A 21,614-nucleotide genomic window follows, 5' to 3' on the forward strand; every position below is an offset into this window, starting at 1 on the left:
ATTGTCGTTGAACCCCTATGATAAGCTTTGTTTTACTCATATTCGGTCAGTGATTTATTCCATTCACCTTCATTAAGGTAAAAATAAAGCATTGCAAAATATGCTAAGGGGTCTAATCTGTTTAAACATAATTATTTTGATTTCCTTAAAACTCAGACTTTCTGGATTCCTTCTGCTACAAATGTGTGTGTGGTGTGTGTGTGTGTGTGTGTGTGTGTGTGTGTGTGTGTGCACGCGTGCAGCATTGGCTGCAGTTTTGAAGTCCAAGATTTTGAAAATATAGTGATAAGTCAAAATCATACTTGTGAAGACATTTGATGTGGATCTCGCTATTTGAAAAGCTCATAAATCATACATTTTTATTTTATCAGCAGGGTTCTGTCAGGGTTGTTGAAGGGTTAGTTTACCCAAAAATGAAAATGATGTGTACTTACACTCATGTCATTCCAAACTCATAAGACTTTATCATTAGAATACAAATTATGACATTTTTAATATTCTATCATCATTTTACCCCCATCCATTAAAAGACTATGTAACCAAACGATTTTAAAAGTACAAAAAGTTTTTTTTTTCATTTTAAAAGTAATTCATATGAATAAATCAGTTTAATCAAGGTCTTCTGAAAAGACACAATCAGTATAGATGATGAACCGATTTAATTTAGGCTTTTATTCACATCTTTCTTTGATTTAGGGAATTACATGAAGATTGGTATAACATAATTTTCAGTTTTTGGGAGGATTATCCCTTTGAGATTTGGCAAAAAAAAATCATCACTTCTGTATGAAAACCACTGCAAATATGAGATATGGCTAATATTATGTATAAATGTGTGAAATGATGACACTGTCCTGACATATGGACATGGGCTCCAATTAGCAACATAAAGCCAAAAACTGAGAGCACATGACAGCTTACTGTATATAGTTCACTTAGCATGTCCACCAACATTCACACTCATACATCACAGTCTCCATAAAAACACAAACAAACATTATTCAAATGTTTGAATAATGCTGATCTCCACGGCAACCACAAATGCACACAAGACAGAGCCATTTTTTTTCCCACTGTGCATTTGGCTTGATGAGTGAGTGATCAAATTATGTGATAATGACATCCTGCACGTCTCCTTTATAGATTTCCTCTTCCTCTGTCTCACAGCACAGCAGCTCCGGGGACAGATTCATTTAGCAGATACCGATTCTACACTACTAGAAATCATCATTTAGTAATATGATTCAGTCTATATGAGACTCACTTTGCCATTTGATCTTTTTAGTTAAGACCTGATGTCCCTTCCTTCTCTGCAGTCTGACTCATCTCTCACTTAGCAAACACTAGAAACATGTTAAAACAGAGAATGATTAAATTCCGCATGGCATTCTGATTCTTCTTCAGGTGCGACTCCAGCATGGATGTGTGAAGCAGCAAGGTGGCATCCCTCAGCAGCCCCCGCAGCGGTGTGTGTGTGTGTGTGTGTGTGTGTGTGTGGTGGAGATGGATGTGTTCATGTTTGCCCCGGGGGCTTTGATGGAGCAGTCTGTACCAACATCGTAGAGAGGTACTTTACACACGATGCATATAGACATGTGTCAGGCAACAGTTGATGATTGTTATACAACATGCTGTAACAGGACAGTTAATTATCAATTGTGTAGACAAAAATAAGTTTTAAATATTTACAAAACTACAACTAGTGTAATATATTTTGTTTATATGGAATATATGACATTGTGATAGCCTCTGTGATTTGTCTAATTATTTTATTCTGGTATGATCCTGTGCTGAACACTTGGCTCCGGTGCATCAGCAGCAGTTGGATGGGTTTATACTGTATATGTCATGGGAGGAACTGACGGAGACACTCCATTAAATTCAGGTCAGAATTGATTGTTGATGTTTTTCATCCCAGGCTCATTTGAATGTTTTTCCAAGTCAAATGTGGTGGTGACATTTCTGCAATGTAATATTACGCTGCTTCTTGCACATTTCACAAAATTTGTGAACCTGGACCACAAAACCATTCAGTCATAAGGATAGATTTTTTCAAAGCTGAGATTTATACACCATCTGAAAGCTGAATAAATAAACTTTCCATTGATGTATGTTTTTTTAGGATCTGGAATCTGAGAGTGCAAAAAAAAAAAAAAAAAAAAAACATTCAAAATATTGAGAAAATCAAGTTGTCCAAATGAAGTTCTTAGCAATGCATGTTACTGATCAAAAATTTTAAATCAAAAGTTTTGCTATATTTACAGTAGGAAATTTGCAAAATAGCTTCATGGAATATGATCTTTGCGTAATGTCCAAATGATTTTTGGCGTAGAAGAAAAATCAATTATTGGCTAATTCGTATGAATTTGTACGACCTCATTTGTACAAATTCATATGATTTGTGCTAAACTGTACATATTTTACGAGTTGCACAATTCATATGAATTTGTACAAATGACCTACACCTAACCCCACCCCTAAACCCACCAGTCACTAGGGTCTAGACAAATCGTACAAAATCGTACGAGTGAGCTCATACAAATTCATACTAATTAGTCACCTCATAAAATATGTACGAATTGGCCGTGAGATAGCTTTGGTCTATAAGGTTTTTTATCATGACTTCTTTCTTTCTTTCTTTCTTTTTCTTTCTTTCTTTCTTTCTTTCTTTCTTTCTTTCTTTCTTTCTTTCTTTTTAAAGAAATTAATACTTCTATTCAGCAAAAACATGTTAAATAGATTTTTTGAAAAAATCTAAATAGACTTTTAAATAGACGTATTGTTGGAAAATTCTATTTTTAATAAATGCTGTTCTTTTTATTTGTTTATTTATCAATGAAACCTTGAAAAATATCACTGGTTCCAAAAAAAAAAGTATATATATATATATATATATATATATATATATATATATATATATATATATATATATATATAAAATCCCAAAAAAAATTTCATTTGCATGCATGTCAGCTTATAACCACACACAATGTTTATATTTATATTTATGTTGAGTCACAGTTTCTATCATTTTTCCCAATTGTGCAATTAATTCCCATATATTTCTGTAAAAATTCCAATTTGGAATATTTCCAAAAATCCCCAGATTAAGTTCCCATGGAAAGTTCTCGGAAATTTTCCACCTTTTTGCAACCCTAACTGTAAACAATTTTGGCTTCTCTCCGAAGAGATGTCTTTTTTTTTCTTTCTTTTTTTGTATTGGTTGATCTGTTATTTAGTGGGAGGGAAAATGGTAAGGAGAAGAAATGAGAATGGGATTGCGAAATTTCACCAACTTTGAACTTGCATCACCCCATGGGAAGCAGAGCGTTGTGTATCAGAGTGTGTATGTACACATCTAGACCACATCTCTTAGTAACAGTCAGTTGTTTTCTGAAGGGCTGCTCCACAAAGCCCACCAATGTCTATAGTGAAAGTTATTCAGCACTTTAAAAAGACTAAACAAACCTTATATCTTGATGAAATATACTACATAATGCTGTCATTCTTTACTTAATAATAACAGACCTGAATCTGTTAATGTTTTTAAAAAGTGACCCAAAATCCTTTGCTGCAAGCTCGCAGACACTCACACAAACACAGAAAAACTGGTCAAGCTATAAAAATATTTCCGGAGAATGGGGCAAATATAAGTACTACGCTTGAAAGTATGAATGCCTATTTCTGTCTGTGAGAAGTAAGGGTCGAGAGAACTCCCACAACCTTTCTCTGCATATTTACTTCTCAGTGCATTTGAGCCTTTTCATTGAGAAAAAACAAATGAGACAATGAGACAAACAAACAGACAAGTTCATGTAAATAAAATAGATGTAAATCCTGTACAGAACCAAAATAGAGTAAAAAAAAAAAAGTAGATGATTGTATACCGAGTGTAAACACTGTGCTGCACTATATTAATTATTACGGCAGCATTTGCTTCATCTTTGGAAATATTTTTTTATTAATGATAATACAAATCTACCTTTGAAGTAGTACATTTGCCAAATACTATGTTGTTGTTCAATATTATGTACTCACAGAAAACTATTTTATGCATATGATCAGCCACATATTACTTGATTTATACTCTTTTGCCTATGGTATTGCTACAATAACATCCAATAACCAAAAACATTTTCCTGAAATTTCTGGTATAATTAACTAACTTTCATTCTTTCACAGAACAGAAAATAGATATTTAACAAAATGTTAACGCTGCTCTTTTACATCCAATCAAAGAATGGTCACCACATCCTCGTACACTTTACTAAGCGGTCTGGACACCATGCCAAAGACATGATCCTTTTCATTTATTTGAAAGTTACTTAAAAATACATGAAGCAGATAAAAAAAGGAAAATTGAAAGTAATTTAGATTACTTTATTCAAGTCGACTATTCAAGTCGACTGATCTCAATTTGAATTAAATTTTTATCGGATTTAAAGGAGTGTTTTTTTACTTTTGTAATTCAATCAAGAGTGCATGTAAAGACTCAATCAGATTAAAAACCGAAACTGAAAAGGACTGTGCATGTCCAATGATGTAGAAATAGGGTAATGACACATGACTTACGAAACAAGCTGTTTTTACAATAGAATAAAGAGTTGTAGTGTCATTATTAAACTCTTCTTTCACACAGAGTCTGTGAAGTGGAGCAGGACAATGTCTCACCAGTCCTTGTTTCGGATTCTCATCCACAGACGACTGGTTTGGGCACAGGAAAGCAATTTTTACTGCATACAGTATAAGCAGCCTGGCAGAGTGGTTTATATGTAGAAGGCTGTTTATCCAGAAATGGAAAAACATCAATTCTGCTTCATAAAACAAATAAAGAAACCGTGTAGGATGGTTATTATGTGCAAACAATGGGAAATTCTACATATGTGCACATGTCAAAAAAAATCTATTCTGATTTGAAGTTCATGTAAACACTACATTCAGATTCATGAATCAGAATTAATTCACTCCAACTGAAACAAAATCATTCATGTAAACAACATGGAGTAAACTAATATATGGAAAGGAGCATTTTAGATATTCTTCTAAATATCTTCTGTTGTGTTCTACAAAATAAAGTAAGTCATACAGGTTTGTAAGAACATGAAGCACACTTTTAAATGCCAAGCATGCATAACAGATCCAACTATACATTCCTGAGCATTAGAATGCTTTAACCCACTGGAAGGAATGTGGTGGCCGTGTCCCCCCATGCCCACTGCCAGAGAGCAGCCAGGCTGTGCTGTATACTTAGGACACATATGTGGCAGGCGGCAGAGAAGATATGGGTTTGGAGCTCAGCATGGGAGAGAAGTTTGACCCTGACAACCAGAAGTGGACCCCTGTCAATCCAGACACTAAGCCTATTCTCCTCACAGCAACCTGTTTTCTATTCTCCGATGTCTATTGACATTTTAATACACACCTACTGACATTTTTGACTTCCATCCTAAAGTACATCAAAGCAACAGCTGACACTTTATTGACGATTTAGTCTTGCCTCCTGGCTGACGGAGTAAAATGAGGTTACAGTTCTTAGTGTTTTGTTCCATCTCTTGTCATATTTGCAGTTTGGAGGGTTCCCTGACTGTGTTTAGTGGGATGCTGCTGGCAGGAGGAGGCTCAGATGGAATATCAATTAATTACATTGGTTGAGGCTTATAACCCGACTCAAACACTTGGAGGTGTGAACTATACACTTACACATCCATCAAGTCTACTCTTATCCTCCTACATTTCTTCTCTTTCTTCTCTTGACAGACACTTTGGATGTATGAAGACTAAACACCCAGTTGGTGGAGTCTTGCTAAAAACACACTAAATTTGTGCTTTGTTTGCTAAACCTTTAGTTTGCTCTCTAAGTGAAATGTATTTGAAAGATCTGAGATGGTAACAAAATGTGCTATAGTAGTTTAATGACTGGAGGAGCTAAAATGTTGGGTTAGAGGTGAGTAATGAAAATATGAAAGCAGAAAAATTATTTAATATCATCCATCCATTACGTTATATGGAACTCTCTGGGAAGGTTTTATTTACAGACCGAAAGACTGGCGTGGGAAATGAGTGCACGCTTATTGAAAGTGCCTTGTTATGGACACTTACTAATGGACCGTCCCTCTGGATCAACCTCGAGTTATATGCATTGGTCAGTGAGACTAATGAAACCAGATTCTAGTGCTTCTTCATTTGACCTCTTTCAGAGTATAAACCTCAGGCCTTTGGGGAGCCATCCCAGATCTCAGTCATACAACAACATCTTCATGCAAGAACTAGACACAACCCTTGACAAACAACAAAGGTTTTAAGCATGAGACTGTGATAAAATAAAATAATAATTAATCAGACACATTTTTTTCTATTCAGAAATGTGTATTTAGGTTCCATACTCTTAATTTGACCCTCTTTATATTTCTGAATGTTATTCAAAAATACATTAAGCAGTTATAGAAAAATGATGTAAAACACCTTTTGCTTGAATAACATTTCTGAATTGAAAGTATTTTGATATTTTGGTGGGATTTAAGTAAAACATATTGTGTCAGACACTACAAACCATTAGAATAATTCTTGGAAAAAATTATATGCATATGCAGTTTAGCATAATCTTTTATTAATAATTTTTTTATAATTATATTACAATTTTTATTAATAAATCTTATTTTAAAACTGTGAATATGTCAAAGTCAGATCAGTGCAGCAATAACCAATATTCAGGAAGACATCTGGTTATCATGTGAGAATAGAATAGAATAGAATAGAATAGAATAGAATAGAATAGAATAGAATAGAATGACATTCAGGTCATATAGAGCAACCCTAAAAATCCACAATATTTGTAATGAATGGATGGATGGATGGATGAATCTTTTGTGTATTCAAGGTCCATGAGCATTTCAAGATTAACATTCTTATTACTTTAACCTTTAAGGATGAGGTAATTGGCCCGTTTTATTTTTATTACCTTATTTATTTAGCATTGAAACAAACGGATATTGTATTTCTTACGTGAATATATCCTCAGTGTATGTTAATATGATATGATTAGTTGATTCTTGATCCATGCTTATTTTTTATGTCAGTTTGTTGGTAAAGAATTATTATATGATTTTTAATATGTCTAATAATAGCAAAAGTTACCATCTACTTCTGCGTGAATGGTTTTATGGGAAAGGAAACGAGTTCCTTGCCTTTGTATATGACTGAAATTGAACCAGCCAATAAAATTAATTACACCTAAAACTTAATGACCTAATCAGGGTCTTGATTTTGATTGGTTAGCAGCTCATTGTAATCAAACACATACCATGAAATGACTGACGTCGATGCGAATGTTTATGGTACACGGTTTAATTTGGTTTGCAGACGCGTAGCTGTCTCTTTCTTAGTCGTGTCCGTGTTGTTGAGGATTTCACGTGGTCCAGGAGATGGCGTTGTAAGCTTTGAAGGAGAGAGAAGAGAGGCTGTAAGGATGACTTATAGTGGCTTTACCTAACAGATGCAGAGGTGACAGCGTCTCAAACATTTCTCTGCTGCTCTACATCTCTTCTGACGCGCAGCAGCTGCTGTTTTGTTCTCGTCAAACAAGGGCTTTGAGCTCACTCGATACAACAGAGACTGAACGTGTGAATTGAACGAGGACGACATATTATCATTCTTTAATTAATGACCAGCATCATCAATATCTCATGGATGCAAAGTTAAATTGCACGCGACAAACGGAAACAGAGGTGTTGAAGGTACCGAGTATTGCGCCCTGCGGTGCTCTTCTCTAAGAGGAGGGTTTAATCAGGGTCGTTATCCGCCCCTTTAATGCAAGTGTCCATGGAGGACGGATCCATCTGGAGGACATTACCATCCAAAGTCCTTTACGGACACTTCGCACTGGCTTCAGTTAAAAATGCGCGGCGTTTGGGTCGCCAGTAACACGGTTATTTACAATGATGGGACCGCGCAGCCAGTCTCAGGCAGGTGAGAACATCTCGTCATGGCACGAACGATAATTCGTGTTCGTGTTTTGTACTTTTTACATTTATCATATTGTTTTGTGAAGATGGCTTTGCTTTTGGGCATGAGTAGCCTATGAGTGCTGTAGATTTGCTAGTGGAAATACATTACCAACAAGACATCTGATTTAGAACTGTTTATATTAGAATTATTTTTGAAAACTTTTTGTTTTTGAATTTTTTTTTATTTTCCTTTTTCTTTTTCAGGGAAGAAATCCTAACAACACTAAAAAAAGTGTAAAAATGTAGTTGTCAACTTAGGTATAAAGTAATGATTATTTTTACTTCATATATACTGGGATTTGTTGTTCTTGTTTTAACCATGTGCCATAAAATATATATGCAGAACTGATTTTCATTCTATTCATTTTAGCATTTTACGTAACAACAACAACAACCGTTATTGTTATTATTATTATTATTATTATTATGGATGGAGGTATTCATAACATTTTGCTAATTATGCAGTGTTGGCTTTTATATGCACATATTTTCATCAAATACTATTTATTGTCTTTTTTTTATGAGTTGTATAATTTATTGAATGAGCTATGCATTTCACTTCATAATAAATTACGGTTATGTAAAGAGTGAGTAATTACCTTTGTTGGATGTTACTCTGCACAGCTCTACCAAATGGTTCTAGTTATTTCTAGACCAAGTAGGAAACATCTAGTACCTAATTAAGTGTGAATATCTGTAAAAAAATATTAAAATTATTATTGGTTTAACAATTAAGGAGCTATTTGTACCAGATTTGACCCATAAAATACTGTAATATATTTGTGATTTTGTTATGTACTGTAGTCAGATACATTCAGTTCTTATTATTGTAACATTTCTATTTATTTACAAAAACAGTTTAGTTGAGATGATACTTCATATTATTGGTTCTTTGTCAAAACATTCATACTGTGTCTGCAAGTGCACACAGATGCAGTTTCTTGTGTCAGTGCCATTTTCTCCCTAAGGTATGCCCTTTTTTATTTTTTTGCATCCTCAGCAGTGTTCTTTTTATTAGTGTCTGACCACAGAGCACTGTATAACCCTTGAGCAAAGGCACATTTTAGTCTGAGTTTTATGCACTGTACTTCATTGTCCCCTTGGCCAACCAAATCACCGTCCACCCACTCATCAGCGATTTGCACACTAGTGCAGTCGCTCACTACTGTCATTACACACTTATGTTTCCCCGAGAGCGCTAATAGAAACCATACAGGGAACATTCTAGATGATGGTTTTCACAGTGTGCCAAATGTGACAAGAATGACATAAAAGGTGAATGTCAGTCTGTGGATTGTAGTCCCTCAAGGGTATAATTATGGCCAAGGGTACTGGTGAACTATCTGTGAAAGATGCCTTGTTATTGGAAACTGTCTTTGATAATAGACCCAGTTAAAGCTTTCTAGCTTAGATGTTAAGATGAGTAAGCCTACAGTAAGGTGTTTTTTCTGGATGGATTAATTTTATATGCTTACATTATTGGTGTTCTTTATGCATGTGACCATAATGTTTAGCAATACTCCTTCCCCTTTCTCTCCATATTGTCAGAGCCAAGCATGACTCCGCCACGACGCTCATCCACTGCTGCTGACAGGTAAACCAAACCTCGCAAACATACACAATTATAACGAAAAGATTTTTGGAATTCATTTAACAATAAAACACTATTGCAGTTTTAAACTCAAATTGCAAGTTAATTCCATTGCTGTTTGTTTGTAAGTGCTTGTTCCATTTCCTACAGTAAAACTAGTTTCTACAAACTTTTTTTTTTTTTTACAGTGTAGACTTACAATTATGCGAAACGTGCAAATGGTTTCCAGACTACAAGTGTGTCCTACAAGTGCTTAGCTGCAGTCCTGACACAATTCATAAAGAATATATATTTGGTGTATGCATGCATAATATATGTTGTGTGATTTATATTTACTTTAAGATTTACATCTGTTTCTTCAGGTTGCCTACGGAGACTGTTCAGAGGAATAACAGCAGTAATTCTGGTGTTATTCTGGACATTTCCACCTTGAAAATGGCCGACGTGGACTCTGAGGTGCCTCCTCTACCTCCACGATACCGCTTTCGAGATCTACTACTCGGGGATCAATCTTTTCAGAATGATGACAGGTAACTTCCTACTGTGTGTCCTCAGCGGGTTACTCTCATACAGCATTCATAAACGCTGGCACTGCAGTCCACTTGTAGGGTTTTTCTTGGCATTGCTTTTTAACCAAAAGCTGGATAATTAAAAAATAAAGATATTGCAGCACTGTATTATGTATAACTGCCAGTTATAATCGCTCCATAAGAAGAAAAAAAACTATCTCATCTGACTTCTACAGTCTTAAAAATAAAGGTTATTATTGACATTTATGGTTCCATGAACACCCATGGAACCTTTCCATTTCATGAAAGGTTCTTTATATCTTTAGATTATTAAACGTTTTTTTTTTAATAACATTCTTTAGGAAAAGCATACAATCTGCTGACTTAAGCCAATGTGAATCTCTTAAGCTTCAAAGATCACAACTATTCCAAAGCAACTACTGTTTCAATGTGTACAATGTTTTTAATGAGGAAAAAATTACTAAGTGCACATTTCAATTATAAATGTAATTAATTTGTGGCCTAAAGTAAACCAAATATGAATAGATAAAATAAATCTTTCCTACCACATGCAGTACATTTTTTACATTTATTTCATTGTAGAAAAGCGACCATATTTCACAATTTGTTTCATAATTAAGCATTTCAGAATAAGCGTGTAATCAACTGTTCTATAATATCATACATAAAATGCAACTTGCCAGATTGTTTATGTACACATGATGTATGTATTCTGTGTTTGCTTTATGGAGATATACTGTATTTCTACACCATATACGTAAACATTGTGCTTGTTGAGAATAAGATGAGGTGTGTGTGTGTGTGTTGGGTTATAGGGAGCTGTTCTTCACTGTGGTGCTGAAGTTAAATAGAAGCTGAAATGCAGGAGTCATTGTAACTTATTAAAATAGCTGTGAGCTATTGTCTCTGATCATGCATACAGAAAAAAAAAATTCAGGAAAGTGAAATTCAGAGCAACCTTTATATTTTCAAGAAAACTTAATCATCCTTGGGCTTTGAGTGAGATTTCTGTGAATGCTGTTTTACAAGGATTTACACAAAAAATGCATTATTTCTGCTTCATTTGGCAAACAATAACAGACATCATGGCTGCTATCAGTCTGGTGTGGTTTTCTTTGTTTATTCCTTATTGCCACAGTATCGGTTTTCCCACTGGTGAAGGAAATTTGTGCTCCACTACTCTGCTGTGGTGTAAGCCACAAACCATTGATCTGTTTATTTGAAATCCATCTGCTTTTGTTCTTCTATTACTTCTCTTTTCTGTGGCATGTCTCTGCTAGCCAAAACGGGTAGTCACAAGATTTACTGGTTTGGTTTATTTGCCTTGTAGTGCTTATGGCAGCTATTTCACACTGATATTTGAGCTCTCTCTGGCAGGTTGTAAGTGGACCATATATCTTAGGGGATTCTGCTAACTTTTTCCTTTCGAAGTTTGTCTTTTTCAGGCCAGGCCAAGCCAGGCCAATTTAACGAGGACACTACATTATTTATCTTCACACTCAATCTCAACTGTGACTCAAGCTCCTTTAGAAACGAAGCACTCAGAAAGCAATATCCTGCTGTGTGTGTGCTATAATCATAGGCTCATTCAATCACTGATGGCTTCTTTCACTAACATGTCCTCTGTGAAGATATACTTGACTTTACACTAGACAAATTGGCAGGGTTGTAAGAAGTAATTTCTTACAATAAAAAGCTAATCTTAAAAACAGGATCTTCAATTTATCAAATCAAAAATAGGCACATGGTAAAACAACAATAATATTGCAGTTTTAAATTTTTTTTTGCTATTTGAACATTTTGTAAGTATATGTGATTTGATCATGTAGTTTATTCCTTTTGATGGTAAAGCTGTCATTACTCCAGTCTTCAGTGTCATCTGATCCTTCATAAGTCATTTTAATATGCTGATTCACTATTTATTTTATCTTTTCATCAATGTTTGTTGAAACTGTAATACTTTTTTCAGGATTATTTGATGAATATAACGTTTAAAAGAACAGCGTGTCATTACATTTTTTTTTAATGCATCCTTGCTGAATAAAAAGGTCAATTCAATAATTTAATTGAAGGTATATAATTAATATGCTAATGTTTGACCCTTTGTTTTCTGAACTTATCTAGAATGCATCAGTCGCAGCTCTGAGTGGTCAGAAATTTCAAAATAATGACCATTAATAGCCATTGTCAAGGACAAAACATTTTATAACAGCCAGTCATTCTGGAAACCTGTATTTTTTGTGTCTCTACAAGTACAATTAAACTGAATAATTCATGCCAATATTTTTGATTAGGTAAGTATAATGTAAAATAAAACACTTTGCCAGAATGACAGGCTGTACACGATCCCTTACTTAATTAAATTTCTGTCTGCCAGCTATCATTTCATTATTATGAGGTACTATTGTAAAAGGGATAGAAATGCAACTAGGAGGCAGGAATATGATAAATTCAGACTAAAATGTTTTACACTATTTCATTTCATGAAATGCATGCTGTCTGCAAAATAAAAATTTTGATCATTAGAGATTAGTGTGTGTGTGTGTGTGTGTGTGTGTGTGTGTGTGTGTGTGTGTGTGTGCGCTTGAGTCAAAGACTAATGCTTTAGCGTGGTGTGAAGTCGGGAATCTCCACATGCTGCTGTCATTTCAATTATGATATTGTGTGGGAATGTGTGTTTGTGTCTGTTCTGAACACAGAGATTGAAGGCTGTTGATTATCCTGTGATTATCTCTAAGGTTATCCAGAGGTCCTTTCCTTCAACTTTTCATTTTGCTATTGTCTCTTTCTCCATTACATCACTGATCCCTCCATTTCAATTTCTGTCCATCCAATTGTTCACTGTTTATGTGTATATATGCACCTATATACTGTGTGGGAGTTGAAGAGGACAGCGGACATTTTCTCATGCCAAAATGACAGTACAATGCTTCAGAAGTGGTTTGTCAGTCTCATCAGACAGTCAGAGGTGACTTTGTTCCAACCAATCACATCAATCTGGCCTTTTTGTGGTTGCATCAGTGAAAGCTATTGTGTACTCATCAACAGCAGAATTATTCTGGTCTAAACAATCTTCATACAAAATATTGTTGAGTGTTTATACAGATGCCTTTATATGGTGCAGAAAGCTTTCATTCAAAATTGCTGGTAAATTTCCAAGAAACGGCATGTGTGACTGTGACGCATTCAAATTTTGAAGTAGAAAAACTGAAACGTATTCCAGTAATCTTTCAAAAATGTATTTACAACTTAAGCGTATAAATATACACACCACCATTAAGAAGTTTTAGGGTCTTTTTTTTTTTTTGAACGCATTAACTTTTTCTATTTAAATATATTTCATTGTTTTTGTTTGTTGTGTGTGTGTGTGTGTGTGTGTGTGTGTGTGTGTGTGTGTGTGTGTGTTAGTTTTTTTTTTTCTATTCTCTGGTGGCAAATCCTGAATTTTAAACCATTTCTAAAAATCTGATTCGCTGCTTTTTTAAAAAAAAATAAAACTTTTTTTTTTTTTTTTTATCAAGGTTGACAATATTTTTTGGAAAACTGGAAAGGTCTATAAATAAAACTATCACTTTAAATCAATTTAATGCAACCTATCTGGGAAAAATGAACAAAAAAAATAGAAGTAATATATGAAATGTGAAAGAGTGTGTGTGTGTGTGTGTGTGTGTGTGTGTGGATAGATGCATAGACTGATCATTCATATACACATACACACAACTTGGACTTCGTCAAATTGTCTCAACATCCAAAGGCTTGTTTTGTGGTCATTGTAACAAATGTTTGTTTGTCTAAACATATGGGTAAACATTTTAGCTAAACTAGCAGCTGTAAGTTGAAGTACCTTATTTCATAATATTACATAAAACTAATTCCAAAAAGCCCATGAGCACAACAGCTACTTGTTGGATTTGTTTCAGTGCGGTATATATATCAGTCAGACTTTCTGACAGTATAAATATGTTGCTGTATATAATTTATAATGATCTTTAGGTATGATGTGTTATTAGCCTGGAGGCTTTTAAATGACGTCAATCAGAGTGTGAGTGTGGAGGTGTTTTTCCAGTGTGCTAGTCTGGGTTTGTGCTGTCATGAGTATGAAAGGTGAAGGTGCTTTAGGGCTGTTCTACAGCTGTTCCTTCTGTGATGCAGTCTAGACAAAAGGCCAAAGTAGCCTCTGCAGTGAGTGGGCGATTGCCATCTATTGTCAGAATATCCATCTTTTACAACAGCCACTGGCTGCGTGGAGCTGAAGCTCTTCCTCACGTAAATCATATGTTTAACATTGCATTCCCAGAATGTTCTTCTCAGTGTGGCAAATTTACATTGATTTCCTGACAATAAAGTCACAGTCACTTAGGGAAGAGCGTATGAGTTGTGGATCAGTTTGCAGCATTTATTAAAAGAAGATGATCCCAAAGACATCAAAACAAAGAGGAACCAACGCAAAAAAATAAAAAATAAAAAGTCAAACAAACACATCAGCTTAACATAAAAGCTAGAAAAGAAAAGAAACACAATGAAAGACACTGAAAATGGTGTAGAAGCAATTTTCACTTTTCACTGTCAATTTCAAAAACTATTACAAAGAAATGGCAAATCATGCATTGATTTAAACATGCCACTTTGAAGAAGAAAAAACTAAAAAGTATTTTATTGTATTTTGACCACCTGCGTTTTGCTGGTAAACAGATAAAGCTTTCTAATTCTTGTAAAAAAAAAACTGTTACAAATGCAATCACCAGAGCATTTTCCAAAGGATCCTTTCCGATATGTTGACACTACCCTTCCCAAATAAAAGATTGTGGCAGAGTTGCCAATGAGACCTTTGGCTTGACAATTGCTGTGAATTAGATGACATTGTTGAAGACCTGGCTGTCGAAAGTGATAAGCTGGTTTAATGAAGGTGGCAAAAGAGAGAGCAGGAGTGAGAGAACACGTGGGTATTTGTGTGTCACGCTGCTCCGTGAGTGTGAAGAGATGTCTCAGAGGTTAGCCATAAGAGCCATTCAGCGGAGAGGGAGACATGCTGCTTAGTGGAGGTGGAGATTTCAATCCTCTCATTAAAGCCTGAGTAATATCCCCAAGACCAGAAAATAAAACAGCTTGCATTTAAGCTCATATTATACTGCCGTCTCATATTACACCGTGCTGACAGGTGATTTTATGCTCCTTTTAATCTGGTTTCTGTGGAACATATTGGTTCGTCAGATTAGAGTTCAGATTTGCAAAAACGTTATTAAGGCAACAGTTTTTCTATACCATAAACAGCAGCAAAAAAAGGATTTTGTTCACATAAAAATGAAAATGCTGTCTTTTAATTGACTTAGAACATACAATATGTTTTTCAGATTTTGGTTTTCTATGCATGTGGTGACATTTCTTCACAATAATGCATTAGCATCAGCTGAAGCAAACATGCTGTTTTAGCTTACTTACAATTGTCTTTAAGCTTTTTTTGAGCAAATTTTGTGCTTCACGTTGCAAGTACAGTGTAATACCAGGTGAGCTACTGAGCAAGTTTACAATGTTAGAAAAACCATCCATATGTAGCTGGTAATGCAATGCTAATTTAAAATGTATTAGTTTACAAACCATGCATCATGGGAAAAATGGTTTAAAGTCTTAAAATATTGTTGTGCAAGTCTTGTATTTAAATTTACATTCTAAAGTTTTAAAGTTTTTTTTTTTCTAGTGTTTATTTCAAGTGTTTATGTGGCAAAAAAAATTAGGCATACTTTTTAAATGAGCCAACATGGAGACATTTTTCAACAGACTTGCTCCAAAGAAGAAAGTCAGTCATACTTGCTTGGAATAATGTGAGGGTGAAAAAAAAAAGATGACAGAGTTTTCATTTTGGGGTGAACTATCCCTTTAATGTGCAAATCACATTTCATGACCATGAATAAACCGTGTTATGTTCACAGAGTGTGTGTTGTGGCCATGATTACTTGTATTAGTGAGAACCACCATGAGACCCGTTATCTCAGTTTAAACAGGCCATCTGAGCCATTTACCATTTGAATTGTATACAGTACAAAGACTGTGATCAATGTAACAGTGAGGCAAAATCCTTCTCTGATTGTGTACATGTGTTCATTTCAAATAGCTGTTCATTTAAAAAAAAAAAAAGATGCAAAAGACGACAGTACAATATCTCCCTGATTAATTATTCAATCCCCCTTACTAAAAAATGTCAGCCTATTAAGAGATTAACCAAGAAATCTCATAGGTATTTTTGGAATATTGTGATGACTGCATAGCAATTACATGCAGACAGCTCCCTGCTAAATAACATTTCAGTAATAACACGGTTGTTTAATATTCATGTTATGCTCAGTTTTTGTATCCGTTCATTCTCCAGGAGGGTTTGTTGAATACAAAATAATCTCAGAGTGAATTCTCTGGTTATGGAATTAAAGTTTTCTACTTGTTTTAAATACTGGGCTGGAAAAATAACGTTTCCATAATTGATACTTGCTGTTTTAACATGTTAAAAATAATTAACTCAATTAATGCTGCATCCAACTTTTTTTATTTTTTATTTATTTTTTTTGTATGTGCAGTTATTGGCTTGGTTTTCAATTATGGCAATGTCAAATATCCTGAGGAAAAATATCAATGATATTGGCCTTCTTTCATAGTACTTAGTAAAAATATGCCATTAAACAAAAGTTTTACATATCGAATATTTAAAATAGTCTTTGTTATTTCAACAATAATTTGGAGATTCTGTTATATTTATTATTACAAATTTAATATTAATGATCAAATGCTATTTATTTACAGAAATAACAAAATATTTTTTTCTTTATTTAGTTTCTTTATTTGCACGCATTCTTTTTTTCTTGTCTACTGCACAGCTGATTCTTTTAACTCCCAATTATTCATGCTTTTCCTTTTGTACTGCTTCTGTCCCTCACTTAGATGCTCAATGTTCTTGTAAAATGTGCCATGTGATCTCAAAATTCCCTTTAATAAAATGCAGTAACATGGAACTGGTAGCCATGTTCTGAATCATCCATCTGTAAAATCCATTGGCTTTCTTTGCATGATTCTCCCACCAGACTCCCAGACATGCTGTATCAAGACTGGATAAGAATCCATGAAGAATCCATTACTTTGTGTAATATAAAATCTGTAAAGGCATTGCAGCATGTGTTGTTTCTCACATGCGTGTTTGCTGCTGTTTCGGCTGATGCTGTGCTGACTGTGCACAGTGGGGCTCTCGCACTGATTCAGGCAGCTGCAAGAGGAATCTGGAGCTCTCAGCTCTCTGCTAATGTGTAGTGACATGAAATCATCTCTACACTCACGACTTCCATCTGCTGTCCTGAACAGGGAAATGGTTTAGTGATTATTACTGGTCTGATCTGTCAGATGCTGTGCTGTGATTTCTCTGACTGTGGCTTTCATTTTTTAAACATCTTTGTTTGCTTGACTTCGAATAATTTGTGGTTAACAGCAGAAAAAAAAAAAAAATCCACCTGTAGAAGTACAGCATAAAGATGCATAAGATAAGCCACCACACTTCATACCCAGTCATATGTTTTCTAATTAAAGCTTCATCAAGGAACGGGTTTAATTAGTTGTGTCATTTCTTTACAATGTAATGTGTAGTTATTACCTTAAGGAGCTGTTTCTATTTGATCAGACTTTAGTTTGTTCAGTCAGATTACATTTACAAATTGAGTCTGGGTATGTACATATCGAATTCAAATGTAGCATTAGCAAAACTTTTCCTAGCCACTGTATGTACAGTTTCCACACTTTCAACTCATTTAAAAAATATGTTTGGAACATATAATTAATCTTAATCACACCAATGTGCTTTATCAGTGCTTTGTAACATTAATCCCATATTCAAGAATATTACATATCTAAAAAAAAAAAAAAGAATTATTTTATTATGGGGGTCCTTCCAAACCTGTAAGACCTTCGTTCATCTTCGGAACACAAATAAAGTTTTTTTTTTTTAATTATTAAATCCAAGAGCTTTCTACCCTCCTTACATGCAACTACTGTGTTCAAGGCCCAGAAAGGGAGTAAGGATATTGTTAAAACAGTCCATCAGTTGTTAAACATTAATTTTATGAAGCTACAGGAATACTTTTTGTGTGCAAAGAAAACAAAAATAACAGCTTTATTCAACAATTTCGGATGAACTACTGATGTCACATGGGCTATTTTAGCAATGTCATTCTTATCTTTCTTGGCCTTGAATCTGGTATTAATACAATTAACGACATAATTTTCACTTTTTGGTGAACTATCCCTTTAAAGTATTTTATCTTGTTAATGGATGAAAATGTTTCCTATCTTATAGCAGAAAATGCACACAACCAGTTAAAAAAAAAAAAAAATCCCTGTAAGAAATACTGTAGGAAATGCATTGTAAATTACATTTCTTACCAAATGTATAAATTATTTGGCTAACTGACATGTATTTAAAACATTTAAAGGTTTTATTGATAAAAACATTTACAATTATTTTTTTACTGTTTAGCTTCACAGGTAAATTTATCTTGTTTTCATGATGTTTATATTTTCATGATATGATTTAACATTGTAACTTGATTAGTTAAACAATTCCATTAGTTCCTTAAAAAAAAGAAGAAAAAAAAAGAAGGAAAAGTTGGTTGTTGGTGTGAATGTCTAGTTGATTCAGATTTCATTGAGATTTCTCCTCAGGCCTCCTGAGCTCATAAAAATCAATAATTCTCTGACCAAAACAGTAAGACTGTCTCAGGAAGGATTGGGAAAGATGAGTACAGCTCTTCCTCTGACCACAGGGTGTCACTGTGATGTTTCATTGCTGGAATCCCCTGTCTGCTGTTCTCATAATCTACTGTTACATAATCATCATCCTCAGTGCAGAGACTGAGAGAGAACTGAGATTCCCACTCAGCCAGTGGGCCGTTCTCTCTATTCGTGAAGATTTAATGCTTACAGCAGCGTATTGATGTTTGCTTTCTGGTGCATGTGCTCTTATCTTCTATATAAAAGGTGTCTTGTCTCTGGAGGTATGCTACACAGTAGTTACTTGAATATTAGTAAGCCTGAACAGTTTATTTAGGGTAAATTCTACGTTTGGCCAGTAAACATATTGAGTGCCATAGCAAAAAAGGACAATATAGTGATAAACTGTAATTGAAGTGTGTCTCACTTTATCAGTTTAACAGCGTGATCAGTAAACCCCTCAACAGATGTAGAAATAAGCATTGACTTTACCTGACTTGAGGAGAGGTGTGATATTATGTTTCTAGACACTTTTGCTTACAATGTTCACTTGGCAGACCATATGGGATGAAATCCCATCGATTTTACACCCTTATAGTGTCCTAGCAACTATTCAGTTACTATAGCAACCACATAGCATCACACTAACAACCACCCAGAATACTGGGCAACTGGATAGCAACGACCCAGCAAACAACCACCCAGAACAATGTAGCACTCCGGAGACCAGACCAGAAACTACACAAAACAAGCAATGCCTAGCAACCACATAGCAAGGTGCTAACAACTGCCAGAACACTTTAGCAACTGCATAGCAACACCCTAGAAACCACCCAAAACACTGCATCCTGGAGGCAAGTTGCATCATTTTCTTTAGAACATTTTAAATTCTTGGTCATTTTTAACTATTTACACAACCACCCACCAACATTTGATTGGGCTAATCAACACTACTAAAGACGATTATCAGCGTAGATGGTAAAGCTCATAACATATGGTGTTTTTGACATAATCGTCGAGTTCGAATCCACCTTTTGCCGAACTCTTTTCTGCCGTTTTCTTTTAAAATCCCATATCACATCAGAAAGACATTTATTTTCAATAAAAATTCAGGAAACAATCAAATAGTTGAAAAATAAAGCATTAGGTAAGGGGTAGGTGTATGGAGGGCTTTATTGTCCCATTTAATAATTTGAGTTAAAATTATAATTCACGCTCAATACATTATTATTGCATATGTTTTATAAGTACTACAATACTGAGGAGCAGATAATAGGCAATATGCAATATTATTCACGTTATAGTTTAATCTGAAGCCTAGTTATATAGGCCTATGTGTTTGGTTGAATTTGGTTAAACTCTTTCTTTCTGGCCTCACTTTTCCAAGTGCTGATAATGATGTTGTTGTTGTTTTAAATGCATATCATATACAGCCCATTATCATCACCTTTCATCTCTCAAATGAAAGGCTGTATTATTCATCATTATTAATATGTGTGGGTCAGCTTGATGTCTTGGTTTTGATGTGGTAATGTGATTCGGTTAAGATACACTTGCGCAGTTGAGGCTGTAGGCTGGAGAATCTTCAGACTCCGCGCGCCTCTTGACTCGTGAGAGAGTATGATAACCCCTCACAGTCATAGTGAGCGCGACCGGCAGCAGGTGTATTTACGGATGCGACGCGCGATAAAGTAAAGCATGAGCGCGCGCTGACAGCCCCCGTCCATCTCTGCTGGTGGTAACTTGTGTTGTGAGCAAGAAGAATGGCAGGTGCCAAAAGAACCGAGTCGCCGTCTGAAATCGACCCGGACGTGAAGACCGAAGCCAGGAAATCCTTCGAGCACATTTGGCTCAATTCGGCGGTGCCGGTTCGGACGATGGGTTCTTTTGAGAGCGATGCCGGCCAAAGGTACCGCAGTCCCGTTTCAAGCAGCATGTGTTTGTGAACACTGTTTGATAACAAAACTGCAGCATCCTCCAACACGCGCCACATTCACTGGGGATAACTCAAAACTGATGCGCTTATGGCGATGATGGATGAAACGATCAAGAAATCACATATTTCGTGTTTATTGGAGCTTGCATGTAAATGGTTGGCGATTTTGTTGAAGTAATCTTGAGTGAACCGCTTCAGTGATCTGAAATTCTATTCGTTTTGATGATTTCACACCAATACGATCTAAAACTGGAATGTCAGGCTGCCTGATAATACTGTGGCAATATTAATATCATTATATAAAAGCCACCTAAAACGTGTATAATTTAATATGACTGACAGGAGGGTGCTGCATTTATTTTTCTTTCTGTTAGTCTTGTATCTTGTATTTACCCAGTAATCTAATAGTTCTTTATTACATTAAGAAATTAAACTTATATAGTTGTGGATATTGATATTTTGTTGTAGTCTAATACAAACTGTTGGTATTCCTCTTTTTTTTCTCAGAAGGCTTGACCTGTAGAAACCTCTACTAATTTAGTGTCAAATAATCATTTGACAGTCAAATACGATGCTTTGTGCAAATCACTTTGTTCTCTTATAAACAAATTACTTTTAAAGTGCTGGTGAACTAGTAAGCGGATGTATTTTCATTTTCACATTTGCTCTGTGTGGCCTTTATATGTGTATTTATTTGATCAATACACCTCAGTCGTTAATTTTGAATGCATGTTTTATTTCACATCTCATTGTCAAATGTTATTGGATCCAACTGACAGATAAGTTTACCTATATTAATGAATTTAAAATAATAA

General features: G+C 34.9%; 1 protein-coding gene across 7 annotated transcripts in view; it reads left to right on the plus strand.

Annotated features, from left to right (window-relative positions):
* The first annotated feature begins 7,332 nt into the window (after positions 1 to 7,332).
* Positions 7,333 to 21,614, plus strand: part of kcnt1b (potassium sodium-activated channel subfamily T member 1b) — an 85,803-nt gene continuing 71,521 nt past the window's right edge. For 3 of the 7 annotated variants that reach the window (XM_052557217.1, XM_052557218.1, XM_052557220.1), the window contains exons 1-4: positions 7,333 to 7,965; positions 9,552 to 9,597; positions 9,783 to 9,830; positions 9,957 to 10,124. In XM_052557217.1, coding sequence (XP_052413177.1) covers positions 7,935 to 7,965; positions 9,552 to 9,597; positions 9,783 to 9,830; positions 9,957 to 10,124 — 293 coding nt within the window. In that variant the 5' untranslated portion in view covers positions 7,333 to 7,934. Of the gene's footprint in view, positions 7,966 to 9,551; positions 9,598 to 9,782; positions 9,831 to 9,956; positions 10,125 to 20,465; positions 20,773 to 21,614 lie in introns of those variants that run through there. The other 4 variants (XM_052557219.1, XM_052557222.1, XM_052557221.1 and 1 more) reach the window with 2 other exon arrangements.

The sequence above is a fragment of the Carassius gibelio genome, chromosome B5 (assembly GCF_023724105.1).
Source record: "Carassius gibelio isolate Cgi1373 ecotype wild population from Czech Republic chromosome B5, carGib1.2-hapl.c, whole genome shotgun sequence".
Lineage (NCBI taxonomy): Eukaryota > Metazoa > Chordata > Actinopteri > Cypriniformes > Cyprinidae > Carassius > Carassius gibelio.